Raw genomic sequence first — 23,186 nt, 5'->3', positions numbered from 1 at the left:
GATGTTACATCCAACCCTGCTGTCATTAGTTCTTTGAACCAGGATTAAACATCATTGGCAACCAGATTCAAAGATGAGCCCAGTGTCTCAGATGAAATGCTATGGTTTTACTATAAGGAACAAGAGAGATGATATATATATGAGGACACTAAAGCATTGAGTTGATAAAGGGGCAAAATTTATTATGAGGGGGTGCATATCACATTTTATTTTAATAATAATCTTGGGGTAATATATGTAAAATAAATAATAAAGTAATAAAAACAGCTGTTTCTAGAAGATTTTCAACTTATGCGATTGTAAACATTTTAATGATATGTCTTGAAAGTGCTAATCTTTTCTTTATGTATAAAGGTTACAGCTCAAAAGTACAGCTCAAAAGTTTGGAAACATTACTATTTTTAATGTTTTTGAATGAAGCCTCTTATGCCCATCAAACCTGCATTTATTTGATCAAAAATGAAGAAAAAAATAACTTTAATATTGTGAAATATCATTACAATTGAAAATAATGGTTTAATATATAATTTATTTCTGTGATGCAAAGCTGAATTTTCTTCAGCCATTACTCCAGTCTTATGTTATCCTTCAGAAATTATTCTATGCTGATTTGATTCTCAGTTATTATTAGTGTTGGAAACAGTTATGCTGCTTAATTTTTTTTTTTTTTTTTTTTGGAACCTGTGATACTTTTTTCAGGATTTATCGATGAATAAAAAGTTAAAAAGAACAGCATTTATTCAAAAAGTCTTTATCATCACTTTTTAATAATGTAACACATCCTTGCTAAATAAAAGTAGCCTATTAATTTCTTTCAAAAAAAGAAAGAAAACAATTACAGATCCCAAACTTTTTTGAACGGTATAGTGTGTATATTATTACAAAAGATTTCTATTTGAAATAAATTCTGTTCTTTTTTTTCTTTTTTTTTTATCAAAGAATCCACAGGTTATAAAAATTATTAGCAGAGAAACTGTTTCCAACATTGATAATAAATCAGCATATCCTAATGATTTCTGAAGAATGGAGTAATGGCTGATGAAAATTCAGCATTGCATCACAGAAATAAATTATATTTTAAAGTATATTCAAATAAAAAACCATTATTTTAAATTGAAATAATATTTCGCAATATTACTGTTTTTTTCTGTATTTTAGATCAAATAAAAGAGATTTCTTTCAAAAACATTAAAAATAGTCTTCTTCTTTTTTTTTTACTTTTGACCAGTATACATGCATTCATAAATAAATAAACCTTTCAGTCCAAGAGAAAACGAAGCAGAACGCTAATTTTAGTACATTATTAGTCTACTAATTGAAGTTTACCGTGTGTGGGGGGCTTCAGTATTACAGCAGCACTGGGACCTGCTCAGCTCCTGAATCACATTTGATTCAGCCGGTCAGAGGATGGAGGCGAGGTGAAAACAGACCTAATTGGCTCCCGCTGCTCCATTTAAAGGAATTCAACTTATTCGTCGTATAAGATCCTTCAGCATCTCATAAGAGGAACTTTAAACGTTGGCTGTTTTCTGAAAATCTTCGAAGATCCGATTTGGAGCGTGGAGCAACGTCTTTGAGTCACTTTTATACGTGAGAGAATCTCTTCAGTGATCGACGAACGATTTCAGAGCAGCAGAAAGCATTTTTCTTGCCTCACTGAAACAGCCTATTATAATAAAGAGAGCGATTTTCCTCATAACATATTTAAAGGGTTACTTGGGGACTTTATTCAAGATCCAAAGGATGGAGACGTGAATGATTAACACTTTTACTGCCCAGCTGATCTCATATTCCTCAAGCCATGGAAGGATGTGGAGCCTCTTAATAAGTAGGCTACATAATATTTTTCCCACGATATGGAGAATTCGCTATGCGCTCCTTTGGGAACCACTGCTGTAGGTAACTTTTATACCATGGATTTAGGAGGGCTTTCAACAAGTTTTAGGGCTCGTTTATCTTCTGGAACGTGATTCGAATTTATTCTGTGATTTGTTTGAGGTTATTAAGCAAACGGCTGCGGGAAAGACTTTGAAGAGGTTTTTATCATTCATTTATCGCACGATCCGGAGCAGATCCCGTTGGCTCTTATGGGAATTAAACACTCCTCCCGCTGTTTGCTCCTTAGGAGAAAAATGGCGGATACGGAGAGCACTGAGGTAAGCGACGTACGTGGATTAACAGATCAAATAACGATTGTTATTGATTTCAGTTATGAAGCCCCAGTAGATCAAAACGTACATTTAAAAGCAACATTGGGTTCGAGGTTTTGAGTTTTTATACCAGTGTGCGAATTATAATGACTACAAACGTGTGTAAACGAACTTCTATTTCGCGGCTCAATGGTTCTCTCGCGCAACACAAATTGTCTTTTGCTATCACTTGCACACAGTTCACAGGTCATCTCAAATGTACTATATTTTATGGAAAACAATAAACTATTTTTTTTTAAAGGGAATGTAAACCATTAATAGGCTAATGTAAATATTGACTGTATTTGTGTTGTTTCCTAAGGAGAGGCGTTCCAGCGGCGCACTGTTGCAATGGTTACCTCAGCATTCGAAAGCGTTTATTTTGCGCCTGGTGATGAGTAGTGAGTAGCGAGATGTAGCCTATATACTGGTACGTTATTGATACATTATTTGAAAACGCTTTTGAAACATATAACAGTTATGCCTACACGAGTTTGCAAACACAGCCACGTGCGATATTAGGAGAGGACGTTTATGGTTTGCAAAGAAAGTCGGTTGCAATAGACTAGGTCTGTCCGAGAACGGTTGCGTCATCAAATGCTGCTTTGGGGTGAACAAATGGTTAAAGATCTGGGCAGGTAAACTACATGTTGTACCGTTGTGCAAATTCTGCAATGGTTGATCCATTGAGAAAGACACTTATCCACAAGTCTGCTCCAGAGGGATTGCTCCTGTAATAGCTAAGCGTAGGCTACTGTCTGTGAGACACTTTTATAAAGCGTAAGCTAATGACTAATTAGTGATTGATTCGTAATTAGTGTCTTGAGCAAAGCTCCTTGTGCTCTGCTAGAGTCTGGTCGCTGTCCTTGGTGCTGCACCTGCGTCGAGGAGCGCAGGATAATTGGAAATAACTTTGGGATAGTTAACCCCAAAAATAAACATGCTATCATTTACTCACCCTCAAGTTGTTCCAAACGTGTATGAGTTTCTTTCTTCTGCTGAACACAAAAGAAGATATTTTGAACTGAATGTTGACGGTAAACAGTTGATGGGCACCATTGACTTCCATAGTATTTTTTCCATACTCATTGGTGACCATCAGCTGTTTGGTTACCAGGGGTGTGAAGTAACGAATTACAAATACTCACGTTACTGTAATTAAGTAGCCTAGTTCCAAATGCGAACGTCATCGGAATGTCCGTCAGCGAACGTTACAAAGCGGACCAAATGCGGACCTAAGGGGACGTTCGAAAAGTCCGGGGGACGTCCCTTGTTTGCTGGGTGACTACAGCCTGTTAATAAACAACGTTTTCTGATTGATCAATTTCGTACAATTCGCATTTAGCAAGTGCACTTGCGCAAAAACATTTTTCAAGTTCAACATTTTTGTTGTTGTTGTGGATGCTGCTGATAAAACAACTTCGCTAAGACTACAAAGAGAGAGAGATGCATTTGTTTGTGTGTGTGTGTGTGTGTGTGTGTGTGTGTTTCTTTTGTAAAAGTTTACCCGGTTATACTTCCCTATTTAATGCACAATTTTCCTTATATTATCAGCATTGCAATTTGAGTAAATGTAGCTGTGTAAAATGAAAGGGATGATGCCACCCTTCTAGAACAATGTGCATTTACGTTTAAATTATAACATATTTAATGGAATTCAGTGTAATTAGTGTTAGCTCACTATCTTAGCCTTTTTTAGTGCATTAGGTGAGGTAAACTGATTATATTAGTGATTCTCATTTCTTTATCAAACCTCAAAAACTGGTACCGGTTTTGAGAGAAATTGCGTATTTTTTATTCTCTGTATTTAACCCATCTCATGGTGTGTGATGCTGAACTATCGTGTGAGTTTCTAAAAGTTTTTGAATTCTTTGCACAGTTATGAACATTGATATTTTATGTGCAACAATCACATGCTCAGGCTCAGTGGCCTTACACCTAATTTTAAATGTTTTTTTTTTTTTACTCACGAGTACTCATGAGTACTTTTAAATAAGCTACTTTTTCTTACTCAAGTAGTTTTTTTGGACAATAACTTTTTACTCTACTCACACTACATTTTTTTGGAATGGAATGGTACTTTTACTTGAGTATGTTTTTTCAGTACTCTTTCCACCACTACTGCTTACCAATATTTTTCAAAATATCTTATTTTGTGTTCAGCAGAAGAAGGAAACTCATACAGGTTTGGAACAACTTGAGGGTTGGTGAACTAAACTAAACCTTTAATTATACACAGATTTAAAATTCTTTTTTATTTTTTTATGTTAAATACTGTGAAAATATTAAATAATGTAAAAATCCTAAGTAAAAAACATCTTTCATATTGCCCATATTAAAATAATTGCAGACTTAATTTACTGTATAACATTACAACATACTGTACATGACATTTTGCCCTGAAATGTGACAACTTGCACTAACCTGACGTAACTTTTGGTTAAAATTGCCTTTCATTAGTTGAACCTTGCCTGAATGTAGCCTTGTGTTGCAAACGTATTGATGCCCTTATTTAAGATGAATTGACTTTGGTGAAAACAACATAGATAGCATTTATTCAATTGCACTTGTTTTATTGACTCTAAACCTTATTGTTACTGAAATACTGAGATTTTGCAAGCTTGGAAACTATTGTATCAAAGCTTTGGAATAGCTTTGTGTTGTTATAAAGGAAGACATCTTAAAATCGATACTGGCCCTGGGCCCACTCCTGTGAACACTTCTACTTGAGTGTTCCATTACAGCATTTAGCCAGAGTTTTAGTGGAGGGCAGTGAATGTCAAAGAAGTCCGTTTGCAGTAGGGCAGAAAGCTAAAAATCTGAGTCATCAGGTTTTGGTTTCATTTTCCCTGTTCCCGTTTTGCCTGTGTTCCTGGTCGTTATTAGTTTCCACTTTTTCTGATTTATCACGCACCTGTTTCTGTTCCAGTTGATTACCTCACTCTGTGTATTTAAGCCCTTAGTTCCTCCCAGTTTTTTGTTCAGTCTTGTTTATGTTAATGTGTAGTTTCCTTGTTGATTTTCACCTGATTACTTTGTTACTTTGACACTAATCAGAATCAGATACATGCATGCTCATCTACACGTTACAATACTGAGGTTGCAATCCAGAGCTGCCATTGAGCAAAACGCTTTGATGAATTCCAGTTTCATTAGTGGCCTTGAACTTAATGCAATCCTCAATGAGGGATTAGCCAGCTGGAATGTATTGACATAGTCATGGAAGCATGAAATCTAATCCATGTTCTTTAAAGGATGAAGAAAGGGGGCGAAGCTGTTGTTAAAAGTTCCTCGCAAAGTTCAGCGCAGCAGTAGGCCACCGTATAATGTCAAGGGATCTTTAAAACCATCTGATAGATGCTGCCTGACCTCTGAAACCTCTCCCAAAATAGCAGACACTGAAGACTGCTCTGCACTAGGGCTGTTAGTCAAATATGGTTCCACAGAGAGTAGATAGAAGTGGTGTGTTTAGTGTAAGGTAACTAGACTTTTAAAAGAAAAATTTACTAAAGAAATTATAATTCTGTCATCATTTTCTCTCCTTCATGTCATTCCAAACCTGTATGACTTTTTTTATACTACAGAACACAAAAGAAGATATTTTGAAGAATGTTTTTGTTCACAATGAAAGCCAAATGGGTTCAAAACAACATTGGACCTCATTAACTTTTACTGAACAGTCAAAAAAAGAAAAGAAAAACACAGACAATTTTCCACAAAAGAAAAAATATTAATACTTGGAATCAATGACATGAGATTGAGAAAAAGACAGAATTTTCATTTTTGGGTGAACTACACTCTTAAAAATATTGGTTCTTAATTGGCTTATATGGTTCCATAAAGAACTTTTAACATCCATGGAATCTTTTCATTGCACAAAAGGTTCTTTATAGTGAAATAGGTTCTTCAGATTATTGAAATATTCTTAAAAAATGGTTATTTTAAGAACTTCGCTGAAAGGTTCTTTGGGAAACCCAAAATGGTTCCACTATGGCATTGCTGCAGAAACACTTTTTTGGAATATTTTTTTTTTTTAAAGTGTATCCTTTTAAGTAATTGCCAACATCTGCATCTGAATGTTCTTGAATGGCTATGAACTTGAATGCAGTCATTTGTGTAACGCAGAGTCAGCTGAGTGAGAATCCATCTGCAGCTTTATTTTGGTCAGAGTCAAACAATACAGGGTCGAGACACAGCAGGGGCAATGGAGAAGGAAATACAGAATCGTAAACAGGGACAGGCTTAGGTTGAGGCAGGCAGCAGACAATCAAACAACAGGAAACAGTCCAAGATCAAACACAGAAAAACAGTCCACAGTAGAAACGCTCAGAATTGACAATCTGAGCAAATCAAGACTTCGCAATGGTGGTGTGTGTGTGGTGTGCTTAAATAGTGTGTGTGTGATGAACTGCAGGTGCGTGCGCAATCAGTCCCAGGTCTGAGGGCCTATGGGAATTGTAGTCAGAATAGCAACAGTCAATATTCTGGTGAGAGCTCCCTCTGGTGATCCGGAGGAAATGGAGAGGAAGCCTCACCTTTAACATACCACTCCCAGTCCACCAGATACTGTAGAATACGGCGTCTGGAGTCGAGTAACTCACGAACTTGGCACGTCTCCTCGCCTTCGACCAGATTGGGCGGAGGGGTCTTAACTCCGGCTCCATTCTCCGACTCTCCTCTCGGACCAGCAGCGGGTTTTAGAAGCGAAACATGAAATGTGGGAGAAATACGATAGTTAACAGGTAAATCTAAGCGAAAAGAAGTAATCTGTCTAAGAATTTTGAAAGGGCCCACATACCTAGTTTTCAGCATGGACGTCTGAGGTCCTTTGTGGATAGCCAAACCCACTGCCCTGGAGTATACTCTGGACCTGGACGGCGGTGATGATTGGCCTGCTGTTCTTATCTGTGCACTGCGTGTAGTAGATGGGTGTGTGCTCGGTTCCAGATCTCTTCACTGCGCTGAAGCCATTCAGCGACAGATGGTAGGTCGGATGATTCGATGGACCAGGAAAAAAAGGGTGGTTGGTAGCCTAACACGCATTTGAAGGGAGTCAAACCAGTGGTGGGTTTCTGAAGCGAGTTCTGTGCATATTCCGCCCACATTAAGTATTTACTCCAATCAGATTGGTTATGTTGGCAATAGGATCTGAGAAAACGTGTGAGTTCTTGATTTAATCATTTCGTTTGACCGTTGGACTGCGGATGGTAACCAGAGGTGAGACTGATGTTTACATTGAGCTGTTGGAAGAAAGCCGACCATACCCTGGAGGTAAATTGCGGACCTCTGTCTGACACAATGTCTTTAGGTAGTCCATAGAAGTGGAAGATGTAATTACATAATACCTCGGCTGTTTCGAAAGCAGTGAGGAGTTTAGGCAGAGGAATGAGACGACATGCTTTGGAGAAACGGTCAATAACTGTCAGGATGGTGGTGTTGCCCTGGGAGTTGGGGAGGTTGGTGACGAAATCAGTGGCGATATGGGACCAGGGACGTTGAGGAATAGGCATGGGTTGAAGTAGACCGACGGGTAATTGTCGAGGGTAATACATTAGAGGTAATAAATGTGGTGCAGTTCTTTAAAAAGGTTGTGGTGTCTGTAGACATTGTGGGCCACCAAAACCGGTTAGTGAGGAGATGGTGAGTTGCTGTGATTCCAGGGTGCCCTGACCTGGGAGTTGAGTGGACCTGATGAAGGAGTCTTTCCCTCAGATGTTCGGGCACAAAGGTGAGATCGTGTGGGCAGTCTGATGGTGGAGGATTCTGGGTGTTGGATTGGTTAATTTCTGTCATGATGTCCCACTGAACTAGTGCAATGAGCAGTGCTTCTGGAATGATGTTCTCGTCAGTTTTATGATGAACTGGGTCTTCAAGTTTTCGTGATAGCGCATCGGCTTTGGTATTCTTGGAACCAGATCTGTAGGTGACAATGAAATTGAAATGAGTGAAAAACATGGCCCATCTTGCTTAACGAGAATTTAGTCGTTTTGCTGAACGTAGATATTCTAGGTTATTGTGGTCAGTGATTTCTGTAAATTGATGCTGAGCCCCCTCTTACCAGTGGTGCCATTCTTCTTGGGTAGCTTTCATGGCCAAGAGCTCACGGTTGCCGACATCATAATTTCTCTTTGCAGAGGATAGTTTTCTAGAGATGAAGGCGCAAGGAAACATTTTTGCTGGGGACCCATGGCGCTGAGAGAGAAGCATCCACCTCCACGATAAAGGGAAGATCTGGGTCAGGATGATGGAGAATGGGCGCAGAGGTGAAGCGAGTCTTTAGATCCTTGAATGCCTGTTGAGCATCATGTGACCAGAGGAGGCACAAAGTGGAGCGTTTGGTCATGGCAGTTAGCAGATATTGGAGCAGATCAAGATATCATCATATATACACTTACCCATCTGTCGAGCATGTCGTGGAAGACCTCATTGATGAACGACTGGATCACAGAAGGACTGTTTGCCAGGCCGAATGGCATAACCAAATATTCGTAGTGCCCAGAGGAGGTTGAGAAAGCAGTTTTCCACTCATCATCTTCTCTGATACGGATCAGGTTGTATGCACTGCGCAAATCGAGTTTAGTGAAGTATTTAGCTTGACGGAGTTGTTCGAGTGCAGTAGGGACCAATGGCAGGGGGTATCGAAATTTAATGGTGATGTCATTAAAGCCGCGATAATTAATGCAGTGTCTCAGGCTTTTTGGTCTCAGGGTCACATATTCAGTTTTAGAGAATCCTCCACCCAGTTAGTTTGTGCTGCGAGAGTATGAAATAACAAGGCATATTCCGCTGTCGTTCCCCTCCCCTGACATATCAGAAGACATGACATGATCACAAGCACTCTTACCTCCAGCCGGATGTTCAAATACTTCTCTGAAGCGCTGAAGAAATATATTGAAGGAAGGGAAAGCTGTTCCGTCATCTCTCCACACCGCGGTGGCCCAGTCTAAAGCCCTTCCGGTTAGCAACGAACAGACGAAAGATATCCTGCTCGAATCCGTAGGATACAAGCTAGGTTGCTGGTTTACAAACAGAGAGCATTGTAACAGGAATCCCTTGCATTTCGCTGGGTCACCGTCAAATTTTTTGGGGAATGCTAGATGTGGGTTCATGCTGGTGGGAGGATTGGGCATGCTGACAGCAGAAGGCGGCGCCGGAGCCGCCGCGGCCTCTGTAGGAGTAACGCGTAGGCCTTGTAGTGTTTGGACGATTTCTTCAGTCAGGGAGGTTAGGCGATTGAGCTGATGCTGATGCCTCGCGAGCTGGTGGGGTTGTGCTGACAGTTCGGAGGACAACTGCATGATAGCTGCTGGATCGCTGTTTGGCGAAGTCTTCTGTAACGCAGAGTCAGTGGAGTGAGAATCCATCTGCAGCTTTATTTTGGTCAGAGTCAAACAATACAGGGTTGAGACACAGCAGGGGCAATGGAGAAGGTAATACAGAATCGTAAACAGGGACAGGCTTAGGTCGAGGCAGGTACCAATCATACACAGTAGGCTTGGGCGGTAATACGGTATTATGGTATACCGCGGGGTCTTAAAATAGCAACGGTATCAGTTTCAGTACCGTCATTAAAAAAAATTCAATGCACTTATATAGGAGACAAGGATTAAATATTAAATATAATTTTATTTAATGCCTAAAAATGCTTATGTGTGGTTGTCATCACGTGACCGTGTGGAGGAGGAAGAGAGAGAGGGGGGGAGGGGAGATGGCAAGTCGCGCTCCGAGTGGTCTCGAAGAAGAACACGACACTGCAGTTTGGCACGACTTCTGCAGTATTAAAAGCCAAATAAATAAATAGCCAAAGCTATAACTCTGTTTTCTTTAAAATACTATTGAAAAACAAACAGAACTAAACTCCATTGTGGAGATGATGCATGTTACTGAGGCTTACTGTCTGTGCTGTAAACCACAAATAATATATGGCCTATTCCGGATCTCAAGCGCAGGAATAACGCTTGCCACAAAGAACTGGGAAAAGTAATGATTATGCATGAGACAATTTAATTGTTTATTAATAAACTAGTGTCTTCTGTCAGTGTCTGTTGCAAAGATAAAGTTGGCGATGCTGACTCACCATTCTCACAGTACTTAGTGAACGCGCCTATAGAGAGAAATGCACACTTCATACGAATTAGCCTACATAAGCAGCCATTTCTTTATGTTTTGAATTGTTTTGTTTAAAAGTAGACATTTCAAGCTTTCTATATAGGCCTACACTGAGTTTCGGTTCATTTATGAGGCGAGCTCCAGTTCACGCGCCGGCGCCTCCGTGTCCTGATTATAGGCTATTGTCTGCTATATTTGCTTCTTACTTATTAAATCCAGGCAATTGGATGATGAAACATTGATTAAAATTAAGATACAATTTATACAAAACGAAATTCACTTTAAAGAAAGGCTTTCTACAAAACAAAACTTAATTAAGTTGTCAAAATCATGTCTGACTCCAAATGTCTCCCGATATATTGATCCTATCTTACTCATCTCATGCGGTTCCCTTTTCATATAATCAACATAGATTAAATTTAAAAAATAATATTATATTATTTAAACATAAATATGAAACATATGTTTAAGTTTTGTAAGTTATATTTAAGCGTCACACCGTTCCGTTTTGCTCACATGCTCTGGTGTTTGCCTGTATGTGTGCGTGTGTGGGGGAGGAGAGGTGCGATTTTCGAATAATAATCAAATAATACCCAGCGATCTTCGAATATTATTTTTGCTTGAAATTCCCATCCCTAATATGTAGCATATTTCAATGCTTTACAAGCTTTAGTGTGTTGTTTCTTTGACGAAATTGCTCAAATGAACAGCTTGTCTGTTATGAAATGGATGTTTGAGCCTCGTTTATTATTATAATTATTTTATTTTATTTTTTTTAAACACAAGCCAACAGTTTGGTGACGCCATCTGAGCCTTACTTCATAATTTTTAATTAGTCACGGTAATCCCATATACCGCGGTAAAATAGGGAGGAGGTTTGATGGTATCAAAATGTGGATACCGCCCAACTCGAATACACAGTTCAAAAGGACAGGCAAGAGGTCTGGGCAGGCAGCTGACAATCACAATCCAATAGACAGGCAATAATCGAGGCGGGCAGCAGAGAATCAAACAACGGGAAACAGTCCAAGATCAAACACAGAATAACAGTCCACAGAAGAAACTCTCAGAATTGACAAGCTTTGTAAATCAAGACATTGCAAAAGTGTGTGTGGTGTGCTTAAATAGTGTGTGTGTTATGAACTGCAGGTGCATGCGCAATCAGTCCCAGGTCTGAGGGCCTATGTGAATTGTAGTCCGAATAGCAATAGTCAGTATTCTGGTGAGAGCTCCCTCTGGTGATCCGGAGGAAACGGAGAGGAAGCCTCGCCTGTAACAATTTGAGAGGTTTTACAGCCTTTTCAATAGAGATGTTGTTGTGCTCTTCAAGGTCAGCAGTGGGTTTCACAAGTATAAAGCTTACAGTTATGGTTCTTCCTTGAGAATACACCACTTAGCTCTGAAATGCACTCTAGCAGTTTCAGCCTTTTTACATTATGCCCAGCCAAAGCAGAGAGTGCTGCCCATGAATCTGCAAAATTCATAAGAGCTGTTCTGAATACATTAATGATTTAGAAATGCAATGCAAAACAACTCTTAAACTCTTAGGTTGTTCCCTGTCATAAACTAACACCAGAGAAAAGCTATGGCAGTTCTATTTGTGAAAGGATCCCAAGAGCACCTATTTTCCCCTTACAAACATCAATCCAGTTATGTCACGAAAAAAAACTATTAGAGTTCTCAAGAGCATGGTTGAAAGGTGGAATGTTGCCGAAATGTGCCATTTGTTGAGGTTAAAAATAGAATGTGAAATGAGATTTGTTAGCTGACTGGAGGGGCAAGGACATGTGTTCCCCTCTCCCGTCTTTCTAATAGATCCGAACACCTTCATGCCTCTTGATACAGCTGCTCTTCCCCTCTGCTGACACTCATTATTTTAAATCCCCTGAGCTAAAAGGCTGCACACACACATACCGATTTGCATATCTTCTCTATCACAAAATTGCAAAACATGAGAAATATATGAGAAAACATTATATCTAGGATATATATCAAATAATATACACACACACACACACACACATACATATATATATATATATATATATGAAGACCTCTGATGCAAAAGCATCTAAAAGCCACCTCTGTCAAAAATGAGATAATAATATTGAGTGAATGCTCTCCGCACATAGTATACACTCATCAAATAATTTCACTTCAAACTCACAAAATTCCAGCCTCAGCCCATTCAGAAATACCGGTACTACGGAGCCTGATAAAAATGTTAATATTAAACAAAAACTTTAGACGGACTTAGATGCTTTTGCATCAGATAGATAGATAGATATAGATATATATAGATATAAGATATATATGACATTAATTATATTAATATTTTATAACTTCATTTTCAATAACATTAGAGATGATATATAATATAATTTATACATTTATAAATACTGTATGTATGTATGTATATATATATATATATATATATATATATATATATATATATATATATATACTGTATATATATAAATGTGTGTTTTATATATATGTGTCAAAGCTTCCAGTGGCTCAAATTGCCCGTTTATACCCGTTTGTTGTCTGTAATGTGGGATGATGGTTCATTAGCATTTTCTCTGCCAGGTTGAGGAAGGGCCAAGCTTCTCTGCAGGACGTAGAAGATCTAATCAGAGCCAGAGAGGCTCACCATATGTAATACTTGTCTTAAGTCCTTTCCACGGCAATCTAATTGTCCTGCACTCCCTTTGCTCTTAAGGCACAATACACCTCTGCCAGGTCTCAGAAATGTGAGAGACAAGTACAAGAGACTTTTTATGCGTTTTGGCCGTTTGTTTACACAACAACGGCGTTTTGGGTGCCTGAAGAGCACATTTTTGAAAACGGGTTTCAAAGTGCAAGTTTTTGAAAATGGGTTCCAAAGTGCAAGTTTTTGGAAAACGGTGTCCAAACGCAAATTTCTAAAGACGATGATGTCATGCACATGCATATTACGTGTTCAGTCTAACGTTTCATCGCCATCTAATGGCCTGGCAGCAGAATACAGAGTTTTTAGTCATTTAAGCGGATCAGTGTGAATGGGGATAGTTTTGACAGTGGTGTCGTCTGTACGCGGAAAACTTCACCGTTTCAAGCATATCGTTGTCGTCTTAACGTACCCTAAGTCTTAAGTTCTTTCTGTTCCGTTTTGCCTATTTCCCTTGTCCTGTTTAGTTTCTGTTTCCTTGGTTGTCATAGTGATTAATTGTTTTATTGATTAGTGTCTCACCTGTTCCTCATCAGCCTCTGTGATTAAACCCTGTTATCTTCTGTTCATTGTCTTGTGTTGAAGTTTTGTGTTTATCTGTATTGTTTCAGGTGTTTATTGAATGTGAGTTTATCATTATTCTGCATCAAGCATCTTTGTTTGGATTATCAAGTCAAGCCTGAATTTGACAAAAACAAAGATTCAATACAAAGTGCGTGCATCTAACGGTTAAAAAGCTCAATGAGAGTACTCAACCACAAAATAAATTTGATCATTCTGTGGTGGAGTTCTGTGGTGTATTTAAGGGCTTATCAGTGTATATGTTCATTGTCTGATGAAGAGCCACTGGGCTCGAAATGTCACCTATGGTGAGAACGTGAAATAAATATTTTTATATTTTTGGAGCTGTGGTGTGCCAACTTTTCCTTCCTTTTTTACACAAAAACAAAATAAAACAAAAAACAAAATGTTAAAGATCCTGATTTAGGACCATTATGATTTGTTTTTGCATTGTGACTTTATTTTAATTAAGCACATCAATTATAATTCATGTTAATATTATAATTATAATTCAAATAAAAATACATTTATTAAAACATTATAAAATTATAAAAAAAAAATAAAAAAAAACATAATATAACAAATAATCTATAAATACCTTACATTTAAATTATACAGTCACTCCAAGAAGTATTTCGACACTTATGTGAACAAATGTTATTGCAATTGAAACGTGTCAAACCAAATGGCATATGCAAATAAATTACATTAGACCTTTTTACAGTTCCGTCAAGTTCACACAGATGTCCCAGCAGATATTTGATAACCAGGAGGAGTCCAAATACTTTTGTCTTAATTTTTAACAGTATATCAATTGTTTTATCATTTAATTATTTTTTTGCATTATGTGTCCATATTTCCTAGTTTGATATTTTGTTCAACATTCAAACATTTTTAAGGATGGTGTAAGAGTCAAAATACTTTTTGGTGCCACTGAATACCATCATTTTTTCACATTACCATGATGAGAATTTCTCTTGTTCTCCCCGTTTTAGCAACAGCCCCTGAGTGCCGCCCCATCCCAGTCGGTCCAGCCTTCTCCTCTGCCCAAACCAGTGTCATCAGTCCATCATGTCCAGCGGCCCACACACCCGTCCCTCGCGCCTCACACCCCTCACTCAGCCAGCTTACCCAGCTGCCCCGGCAGAGGAAAGATGGCCAAGTTCCTCAACCCCGATGAGATGACCTCCAGGGATTACTATTTTGACTCGTATGCCCACTTCGGTATTCATGAGGTATGAGCACCTCAGAGCAGTTGATGCTTGCATTTTACATAGATGCTGAGACATATGATGTACTGTAGGATATAAGTACTCATGGTAATCAGCATCAGTCATGTTGATTTATGCTGGGAGTTATATATAATGCAGAGTATGAAGAGAAATGGAGCAGGAGAGAGGGTGTCATTGAATTATAGGATGAGAGAGTGCAGAGAACGGGAGGTTCAGGCGAGACCTGCAAGACTAATTTTGTTCAGACTCATTTTTAGTATATAGGTCAGATCTTTTTTTCCCTTCTCTCATCTAAATGTGACAGAGGCGTACACCAAAAAAAGCTGCATAGATCTGAGGAGACATGCTGTAATGGAGACAGCAAGTTTTTTACGCTCTCACAGGTTGTCAGAGATCCACGTCTTATTTTATGTTTTTACAATAATGCTGAATAATAACCGTGGTAGTGAATGATTATGTATTAATATACCATAGTTTTATGGTACTCCAAAGTACTTCAAAAAATCATGTCCAAAAAACCAAGACAATACCATGATGCTTTGTTTTCGTAGGCATTTTCAAACGCACCTACAATTCCCAAAATCTTCACCTATCTATTGGCAGATTACTGTATTTAATTTTTATTGATTACTATTACTAACAACATAAAAGTTATTCTTACGTTTACTAAAAATCAGTAAAGATTTCACAGCAAAAAGACACATGTGCCACATTTTTAGAAGCATAGTTAAAGGCCTTTTAATTGCTATATATATATATATATTTATGCTTTTTTCAGCATTCATGGGCCCATACCCTTTCTAAAAAAGGCCGTTACAAGGTGTAATGATGCATCAAATCAAAAGATATTTCCATGTCCAGTGATTACCATATCAATATATCATTGTATTTAAATGGTACACAATGGAACAATAAACCATGGTACCGTGCCCAAACAACCATGATTATACTATGGTACTTTTCTGTTAAAGAAACGTTTTCAAACGTTGTCTAGGTAGTCAGCTCACCAGAATTTGAAGCACAATCATGTTACAAAGTAGTAAAAAGTTTTTTGTGCATGCATGAATGTACAGGAAATGCTAAAGGATGAAGTGAGGACGATGACATACAGGAACTCCATGTACCATAACAAACACATCTTCAAGGACAAGATCGTGCTGGACGTGGGGAGTGGTACTGGCATCCTCTCCATGTTTGCTGCCAAGGCCGGAGCCAAGCACGTGTATGGGGTAAGAAGCCCTCCTTATGCCTAAAACCACATGATCCTGTAGCCTCCTACCCTGCTGGAATGATCCACAGAGCCCAAAATAGCATCATGTGTTGCAGTCGCACCAAGAGCTTTTGAAGGTGTAAGCAAATAATCCTCTTTTTTTTTAGAGAGATATGATCATATATTACCACCAACTTATTTCCTAATAAGGATCATAAATATAAGTTCAAAACTGAAAAAAATTGTTTAAAGGCCATGACAAACAAATGAATTGTTTGTTAAAAATTATTGCATTTTACCACAAATATATGTGTATATACACCTTATCACTAATTTATCATTCAATATTTATTATATATCAGCCAATATTTTATCTATATAGTAGTGCTGCGTTAACGCGAGACTCTTATCGCGCGATAAAAAAATATCGCCGTTAATCTATTCTCAAAGTTGGGTTGGGAACTACTCTATACTACACAAGCTATGATGACGCAATCTACCCGCGGCCGCGAGGTACACCCGGCTGCAACGCATCATATTCGTCGTCATCTTAAGTAAACACGGCTGAAAGTGAAAGCTGGTGAAAAAGATCCGTGCAACATCCATTATTTGGACTTGGTTCGGATTTAAGCCGTCCGACGAGCAGCAGCAAACTATAGACAGAGTGTGTGGGGTCACAGTTCGGTAAGTTAACACACGACTAATCCGTTCTACCACCTCAAATTCAAAACGAAACATGATATCACTGAATACCAGCGCGCGCGTATTATTCCCAATATATCTTAGTGAGTGGTGTAGCACATAATCTCTGTCTGCGCCCGATTTTAAGAATCGTTGTTGTGTTTCTTTTTAACTGAAAAGACATCAGTTAGACAATATTCTAATTTTAAATTTGGGGTTTCATAAGCTCCAAGCCATAATAAACATTAGACCTACTTAAGTCTCTGCAGCTAGTGTACTTACATTTTATTTATCTGCAAAATTATGTTGTATACTTACAGTTTTGCACAGTATATGTTCTCAAAACTACATACACCCTTTAAAAAAAAAAAAAACATTTAGCAGTTGTTTAGCAGGGTCTGTGTAACCTGTTCTGAAATGGTTTTATTATAATATATATCGTTATCGCAAGAGGCTGCAATGTATATCACAATATGGATTTTAGGCCATATCGCCCATCCCTAATTGATAGCATATAGTAGTTGATAATAACATAGGCCTACCTAATGTTGCCTACGGACGGTAACAGTACAGTAGTAACCTTTTAAAGTCTATGAGTAGAACAGCTTTCTCAAGCAGTTTGTGATGCATTTTGGAAACAGGAGATGAGCCCCTGGTCTAATGCGCCACCTGGCTTGAGAAACCCGTTCTCAAAGACTTACTTTTATAGTCATTATTTGGGTAGCACACATATTCTGAATGCCTTCGTCAGAATTCAAATGAGCCATTTTAATCTAGATTAATCTAGATTAATTTCAAAATTAATCTAGATTAATCTAGATTAAAAAAATTAATCTATGCCCACCTCTACTATATAGCAATATTTACACCATACTTCATGTACTTGCTTCAAAGCAGCTTTACAGTAAAAATTAGTATAGTTTAGTTACAGATTTAATTAGGCTTTAAAAATAATTTAGTAACATTGTTAAATGTCATTTTAAATATATAAATTTTTTCATAATGAACATTATGTTGTGATGCCAAATTCAGCATTGTAGCATACCAATACACTCAGCAAGACTTGTGACAGAATAGTTTGATGAACATGAAAGTTAAGTTGAACATCGCTCACGGCCTGCGCAGTCACCAGATCTAAATATTTTAGAGCCACTTTGGGGAATTTTGGAGGAGCAAGTCAGAAACCGTTTTCCTCCACCAGCATCAGACCTGGCCACTGATCTGGAAGAGGAATGGTTCAAAATCCCTCTCTGCAGGACTGGTATCTGTGATTTGAACTACCATGTGATAGCATCACTATACCATGACACCACCATAGTACTTTTTTATAAGGGACCCCTTCTGTTTTTCTTTCTTGCAATTCCCCGATTTCATTCCATTTCGCTTCCTCACTTCCTGACCTATCCATTCAGACCTCTCCCCCTTAATGCATTCCTCCCCAGTGGTTAGTGAAGGTTTTTAGCGGGCAGCCTTTATTGGCCGTGCTGATGTATCAGGCTCTAACACACTACATTGTGAGGATGTGGTAATTGGCTCTTCGGATAAATCTGAGGAAAAGGCACACCAAAGAAATCAGTAAAGGTCAGAAGGGCCACATTGACCATGTGGTGGTTGTTTTGCACTTTCTCTTTGAGAACTAAAGCCAGAGCTTGTTAAGCCAAGTTAGAGTATGAACGGAGAGAAAAAAACTCGATTTTATGTGTCCTGCCATCCTCTTGGGACAGAATGTTCAAGAGCTTTTCTCAGTTTTCAGAAGAGAACGAAACTACCTCGGGAAGCCTAGCCATGTGTTGGTGTCTGTCTGAGTCGCGGTCTCTGCTGTAATTGAGCTGATGTGATTTGCACCTCGCTGCTCTTATCCAGTTGCACTGTGATAATGAACAATTCTCTGAATGGCTTCATCATATTCATCAAATGCCAGAGAGCGCAAACTCTCCTCAGTGTCTATGTTACAGTGCTCATCGCAAACGAAAAACACTTGCACAGTGCAGAATATAAACTAGATTTTTTACATTTTGCTTTCCTGTGCAAAATTGGCTGCCACACTACTAGTAAGAGCAGCTGTGGCCATTATTAGTCATTTAGTAGCCAAATCATATTATTTAAATGTGTTATCATAATCATAAACACACACTTTCATAGCACAAATGGTTTTACCGTTAACTGCAATTTGTTATTCTTCTTGATTCTTAATTAATCAAAAGTCATACAAATTCAAATGCCTTGATTCTTCAGGTTCGTTGAAAAATAAGATGAATATATTGTTCTTGTCCCTGCTTCATTGTAAGTTTATATGATTTTTTTTGCCCATTTAATGTCTGCCAGGCAAAAATCATACATAACCACAGCTTAAATGAAGCAGAATGAGTTACACACTAAATTTTAATACTTTAGAACAAACTGTGTATGGACAATTAGTGCCTCATCAAACCCTAAAAAAATAACTTTTATATAAATCTTAAACTTCACACACACATGAAAATCTTAAACACACACACACACACACATATGCAGCCTCTAGATTAAATATTTCAGACCCTCATTTTCTCGGTTGTCACCTACAGTGAAATGGACTAACAAGTCAATCATAGAGGAAATCAAACCGGAAATGCCACTCGAAGCACGAATTATGAAACTGTGTTTGTCATACTTTGGCCACATGGTTCGAAGGGAAAAATCACTGGAAAAGGATATCACAATCTGAGGGTGCAAGGTGCAGAGGAAGACCACCAATGATATGGATTGATATGATTACAAAAAACGACAAGACGGACGTTGGAGGATCTCATCAGAGTAGTACAAAAACGAATCCTTTTCAATTCTTTAGTCTATCAAGTCACCAAGACTCAAATTTGAGCTGATGGGACATAACAACAACAATATAGATTTTAAGTTGAGTAGTTTATTGTTTTGCACCTATCATCTGCTGATCATGTGATTAATATTAAATATAGTATATATATATTTTTTTTTAATAGTGCATGTCGCTATAGCAACACCAAAATCAGTGTTTCGATTCTCAGGGAATGCATGAACTGATAAATTGCATAGCATGAAATACATTATAACCTACTTTGAATAAAAGCGTCTGCCAAATGCATAAATGTAAATGCTAATACTACACTTTGTAATGATGTTTATGAGGTTTAAAACTAGATATTTATTTGCTTTCACATGGTGTATAGTAGGGCTGCATGATATTGAAGAAAAATGCGATATGCGATAACTTGATAAATAATGCGATATTCGATATAATAATGCTATACTTTTCTAAAATCAATTAAAATATATTTAAAAAAAATTAAAATATATGACCAGCATACTGTATCTGTTTCACATTATTTCAGGGAAAAGAAAACATCACTACAACTTCTGAAAGTGAACAGCCACGTTTTACTGTTGCATAAAAAAAAAAATCAGATTTTTAACAATGTAAATAAACAAACAAACAAACAAAAAAGAAAAGACTATTTAAATACCACCAACACTTTGCTGAACTTGGTATAGTTACCTGTATATCAACGTGAAAATATCAACATCAAGTACTATATTATAATGCGACGGCAGCCATATTGCACCAGAACGCCCACCAAATATTGGTGGAGAGGGGACAGTGTGTTGAAGCCAATATATGGGGATGATTAGGAGGCCATGATGATGGACAGAGACGGATGGGCAAACTTGGTTACACCCCTACTCTTCGATCTCACTTGAAACAGAGTGGAGTTACTTCTTTTCCTCTCTTATTGTCTTCCTCACATGGCCTGCTTGCTTAGTCACGTTTCAGCATTCATACTAAAATTGTTACCAATTTTTTTCCATAAGAAACCCAGCGTGTTGTGTGTTGACATGTAACTACATTGTCTGATGTGCTGAAAAGTCTTTTAGAGGGTGTGCTGGTGGCAGACACACAAAGACACGGTGTGGAGTTTGGGCATCAGAATGTAGCTGTCAAATTCTGCTTCAATGATTGGTCAGAGGATTCAGACGGAGATGTAGATGTGACTGAGGTCTGTAAAAGGCTTTTTAAAGACTTCATCCTCTTTGCACTTGTGGCTATGGCACTTTGGCTTGGCTGATTCCCTGATTCAGCACATGCTGATGATGGGACGTCAACAGCAGGCTGTGCCTCCCAGAAAAGAAAGTACAATAATAAGCATGGAGGCACTCAAGAGCTCAAATCATTCTTGCCATTTAAAATATTCTTAACTTCTGAATTGCCTTCATTTCTAATATTGTCCTTGAACTCATTTGTGGCAGTTTTTCCTCACAAATGTAGTCTTTTTTTAACCTTGGGTCAAGAAAAGGGGCAATGTTCAGCAGAGTTTGGGTTGTGTGATCCCAACGCTATCTCACGACCAATTCGTACGAGTGCGTACGAGGTGGCTAATTGTATGGTGCTAATTGTCGAGGTGGTAGTATGAGTGAGGTTGTACGAATTTGTACGAATTTAGGGGCAGGGTCAGGTCATTCGTACGAATTCATACGAATTGGGCAACTCGTAAAATATGTGCGATTGACCAAAATTCGTACGAGTGAGGTTGTATGAATTGAATTCATACAAATTAGCCACCTCGTAAAATACGAACGAATTGCCATGAGATCGGGTTGGTGATCCTCATATTTTGCCTCCATGTAGGCCAGCTCTTTGGGTTTTAGTTAAGAATGTCAGCACTGTGTTCTCTGTTTTTGTCTTCAGTAAATGAAGAACTGGCTGTAGATAAGAAATGTTCATGTAGTCCTCCGCAGACAGAGCATCAGTAAACTGTAAAGTGGCTTCAATTCCTTGTTTACTGACCTCAAGGGCCTCAACCAGATGTCGTGTGCTCAGATTTTCAGAGAGAATTTGTGACAATGCTCTCTGCTGTTCCAGTATCTTTTCCATCATTTGCTGCTAAATGCCACATCGTGTTGGGCACTCTGTGATCAGACTGTATTCTGGCAGGTTAAGTTCGCTCTGTGCTTTCTTCAGTGCTTCTTTCTTTTTCCAGCTATGGGAGAAATGTTCCAATAGCTTTAATTATATTGGTTGCGTTGTCCATGATAAAACTCACTAGATATGCCTCACTCAAATTCCAACCAGACAAAGCCTCTCGCAGTCCCAGAGCTGTTTTGCTCCACTGTGATCACTGGGAAAATATTCTATCTGTAAGCACAGACTTCTCATTTTAAAGTCTTGGTCAATAAAATGAACCATTAAACACTGTTGTCCTACTGGACCAGTGGTCTGTCGTACATGCAAGATGTTCGACATCTCTCAGTTCCAACTCGATACGGTCGTGAGTATGCTCGTACATTTGGGGGATAGCAGTTTGGGAAAAATAAGAGCGAGAGGGAATGTTATACCATTTGTCTTTGGTATTCATCAAGTGCACATAACCTGGTTTCCCGACTATGGCGATTGGAATCATATCCTTTGCCAGATAGCATGTTATTTCTCTATGATGCCAGGAGCTTGCAGGATACGGTGTTAATCTTTCAATGTTTGATGCGATGGAGTGTTAGGTTCGGGAACGAGGGTTGATTCACCTGTGCTTGAAGATTTTTCTGCCAAGCATAGCTGATACAAATTGTTGTGCTTCGTCTTGAGGTGACTGCAAAGATTTGTAGAGTTTCCCTTTCGCATTGCCACTCGAGATTTACATGTTTTACAAATAACTTCAGTCTGCATGTGTTCACCTCTTTTAAAACCAAAATACTGCCATATCTTTGAGGTGCTTTTCATTTTGTCACTAAATCGTTGGCAGCAGCAGCTGCGAGTGCCTCGGGCTGTCTCATCTTCTCAGATTAGTTTGCAACGAGAGCATCGCGGCTTGTTGATTGTCTTGCGTCAGAGCACGCGCATGCTATCATGCACACACACAGAGACATATCCCAATTCACGAGTTCACACTTACAAATAATCCCCTTACAAGACACCTAAAGAGCATAGACATAGTTCACACATGGATCTCATAGTTCATAGTTCACACTTACAAATAATCATATAGAGTAAAAGAGTATGCGTATTTGGCGTGCTGTCCGAGGAGAAGGCTCTGAGTTCAGTATTTTGGCCCGAAACCAGAGTACTTCCCCAAAAAAGTTGCAAACCAACGTGGGACAGCAGCAATGAAACGATACTGACAACCCCCCAAAAAAATTGTGGAGAGTGATTTGGGGGGAGGGGGTGAGTCACTGGAGTGAGTCACTCTCGCATCATTGATGGGATATATATATATATATATATATATATATATATATCATTTGAACGTGTTCCTCCCAAACTTTCTTAATAAATCTAATATCTGCGTGCCAGTAGCTATGCTAACTGCATTAACCCAAAACTTTAACTATAAATTACTTTTTGCAGTATTAAATCATTAATTAATCACAAACCATTGCGATATGCACATTTGCTTTATTTTGATCATTTTTATATATCGTGCATGCAGCCCTATAGCATACATGTTATGTAACATGCACCTATAACTTGGTGTCATTTATCACTGAAATTA

At 38.4% G+C, this 23,186-nt stretch overlaps 1 protein-coding gene across 2 annotated transcripts in view; it reads left to right on the top strand.

Annotated features, from left to right (window-relative positions):
- The first annotated feature begins 1,531 nt into the window (after positions 1-1,531).
- The window catches only part of LOC307160766 (protein arginine N-methyltransferase 8-B), a 32,812-nt gene continuing 11,157 nt past the window's right edge, over positions 1,532-23,186 (top strand). Inside the window, exons 1-4 of one of the 2 annotated variants that reach the window (XM_079874971.1) lie at positions 1,532-1,590; positions 1,735-2,156; positions 14,565-14,804; positions 15,875-16,030. In XM_079874971.1, the coding sequence (XP_079731097.1) occupies positions 2,088-2,156; positions 14,565-14,804; positions 15,875-16,030 (465 nt within the window). In that variant the 5' untranslated portion in view covers positions 1,532-1,590; positions 1,735-2,087. Of the gene's footprint in view, positions 1,591-1,734; positions 2,157-14,564; positions 14,805-15,874; positions 16,031-23,186 lie in introns of those variants that run through there. The other variant, XM_079874970.1, reaches the window with a different exon arrangement.

Source organism: Squalius cephalus (genome assembly GCF_949319135.1).
Source record: "Squalius cephalus genome assembly, chromosome: 6".
In the NCBI taxonomy this organism is placed as follows: Eukaryota; Metazoa; Chordata; class Actinopteri; order Cypriniformes; family Leuciscidae; genus Squalius; species Squalius cephalus.
Note: the sequence above shows the minus strand (reverse complement) of the source record. Positions and strands in the feature narration are given on the sequence as shown.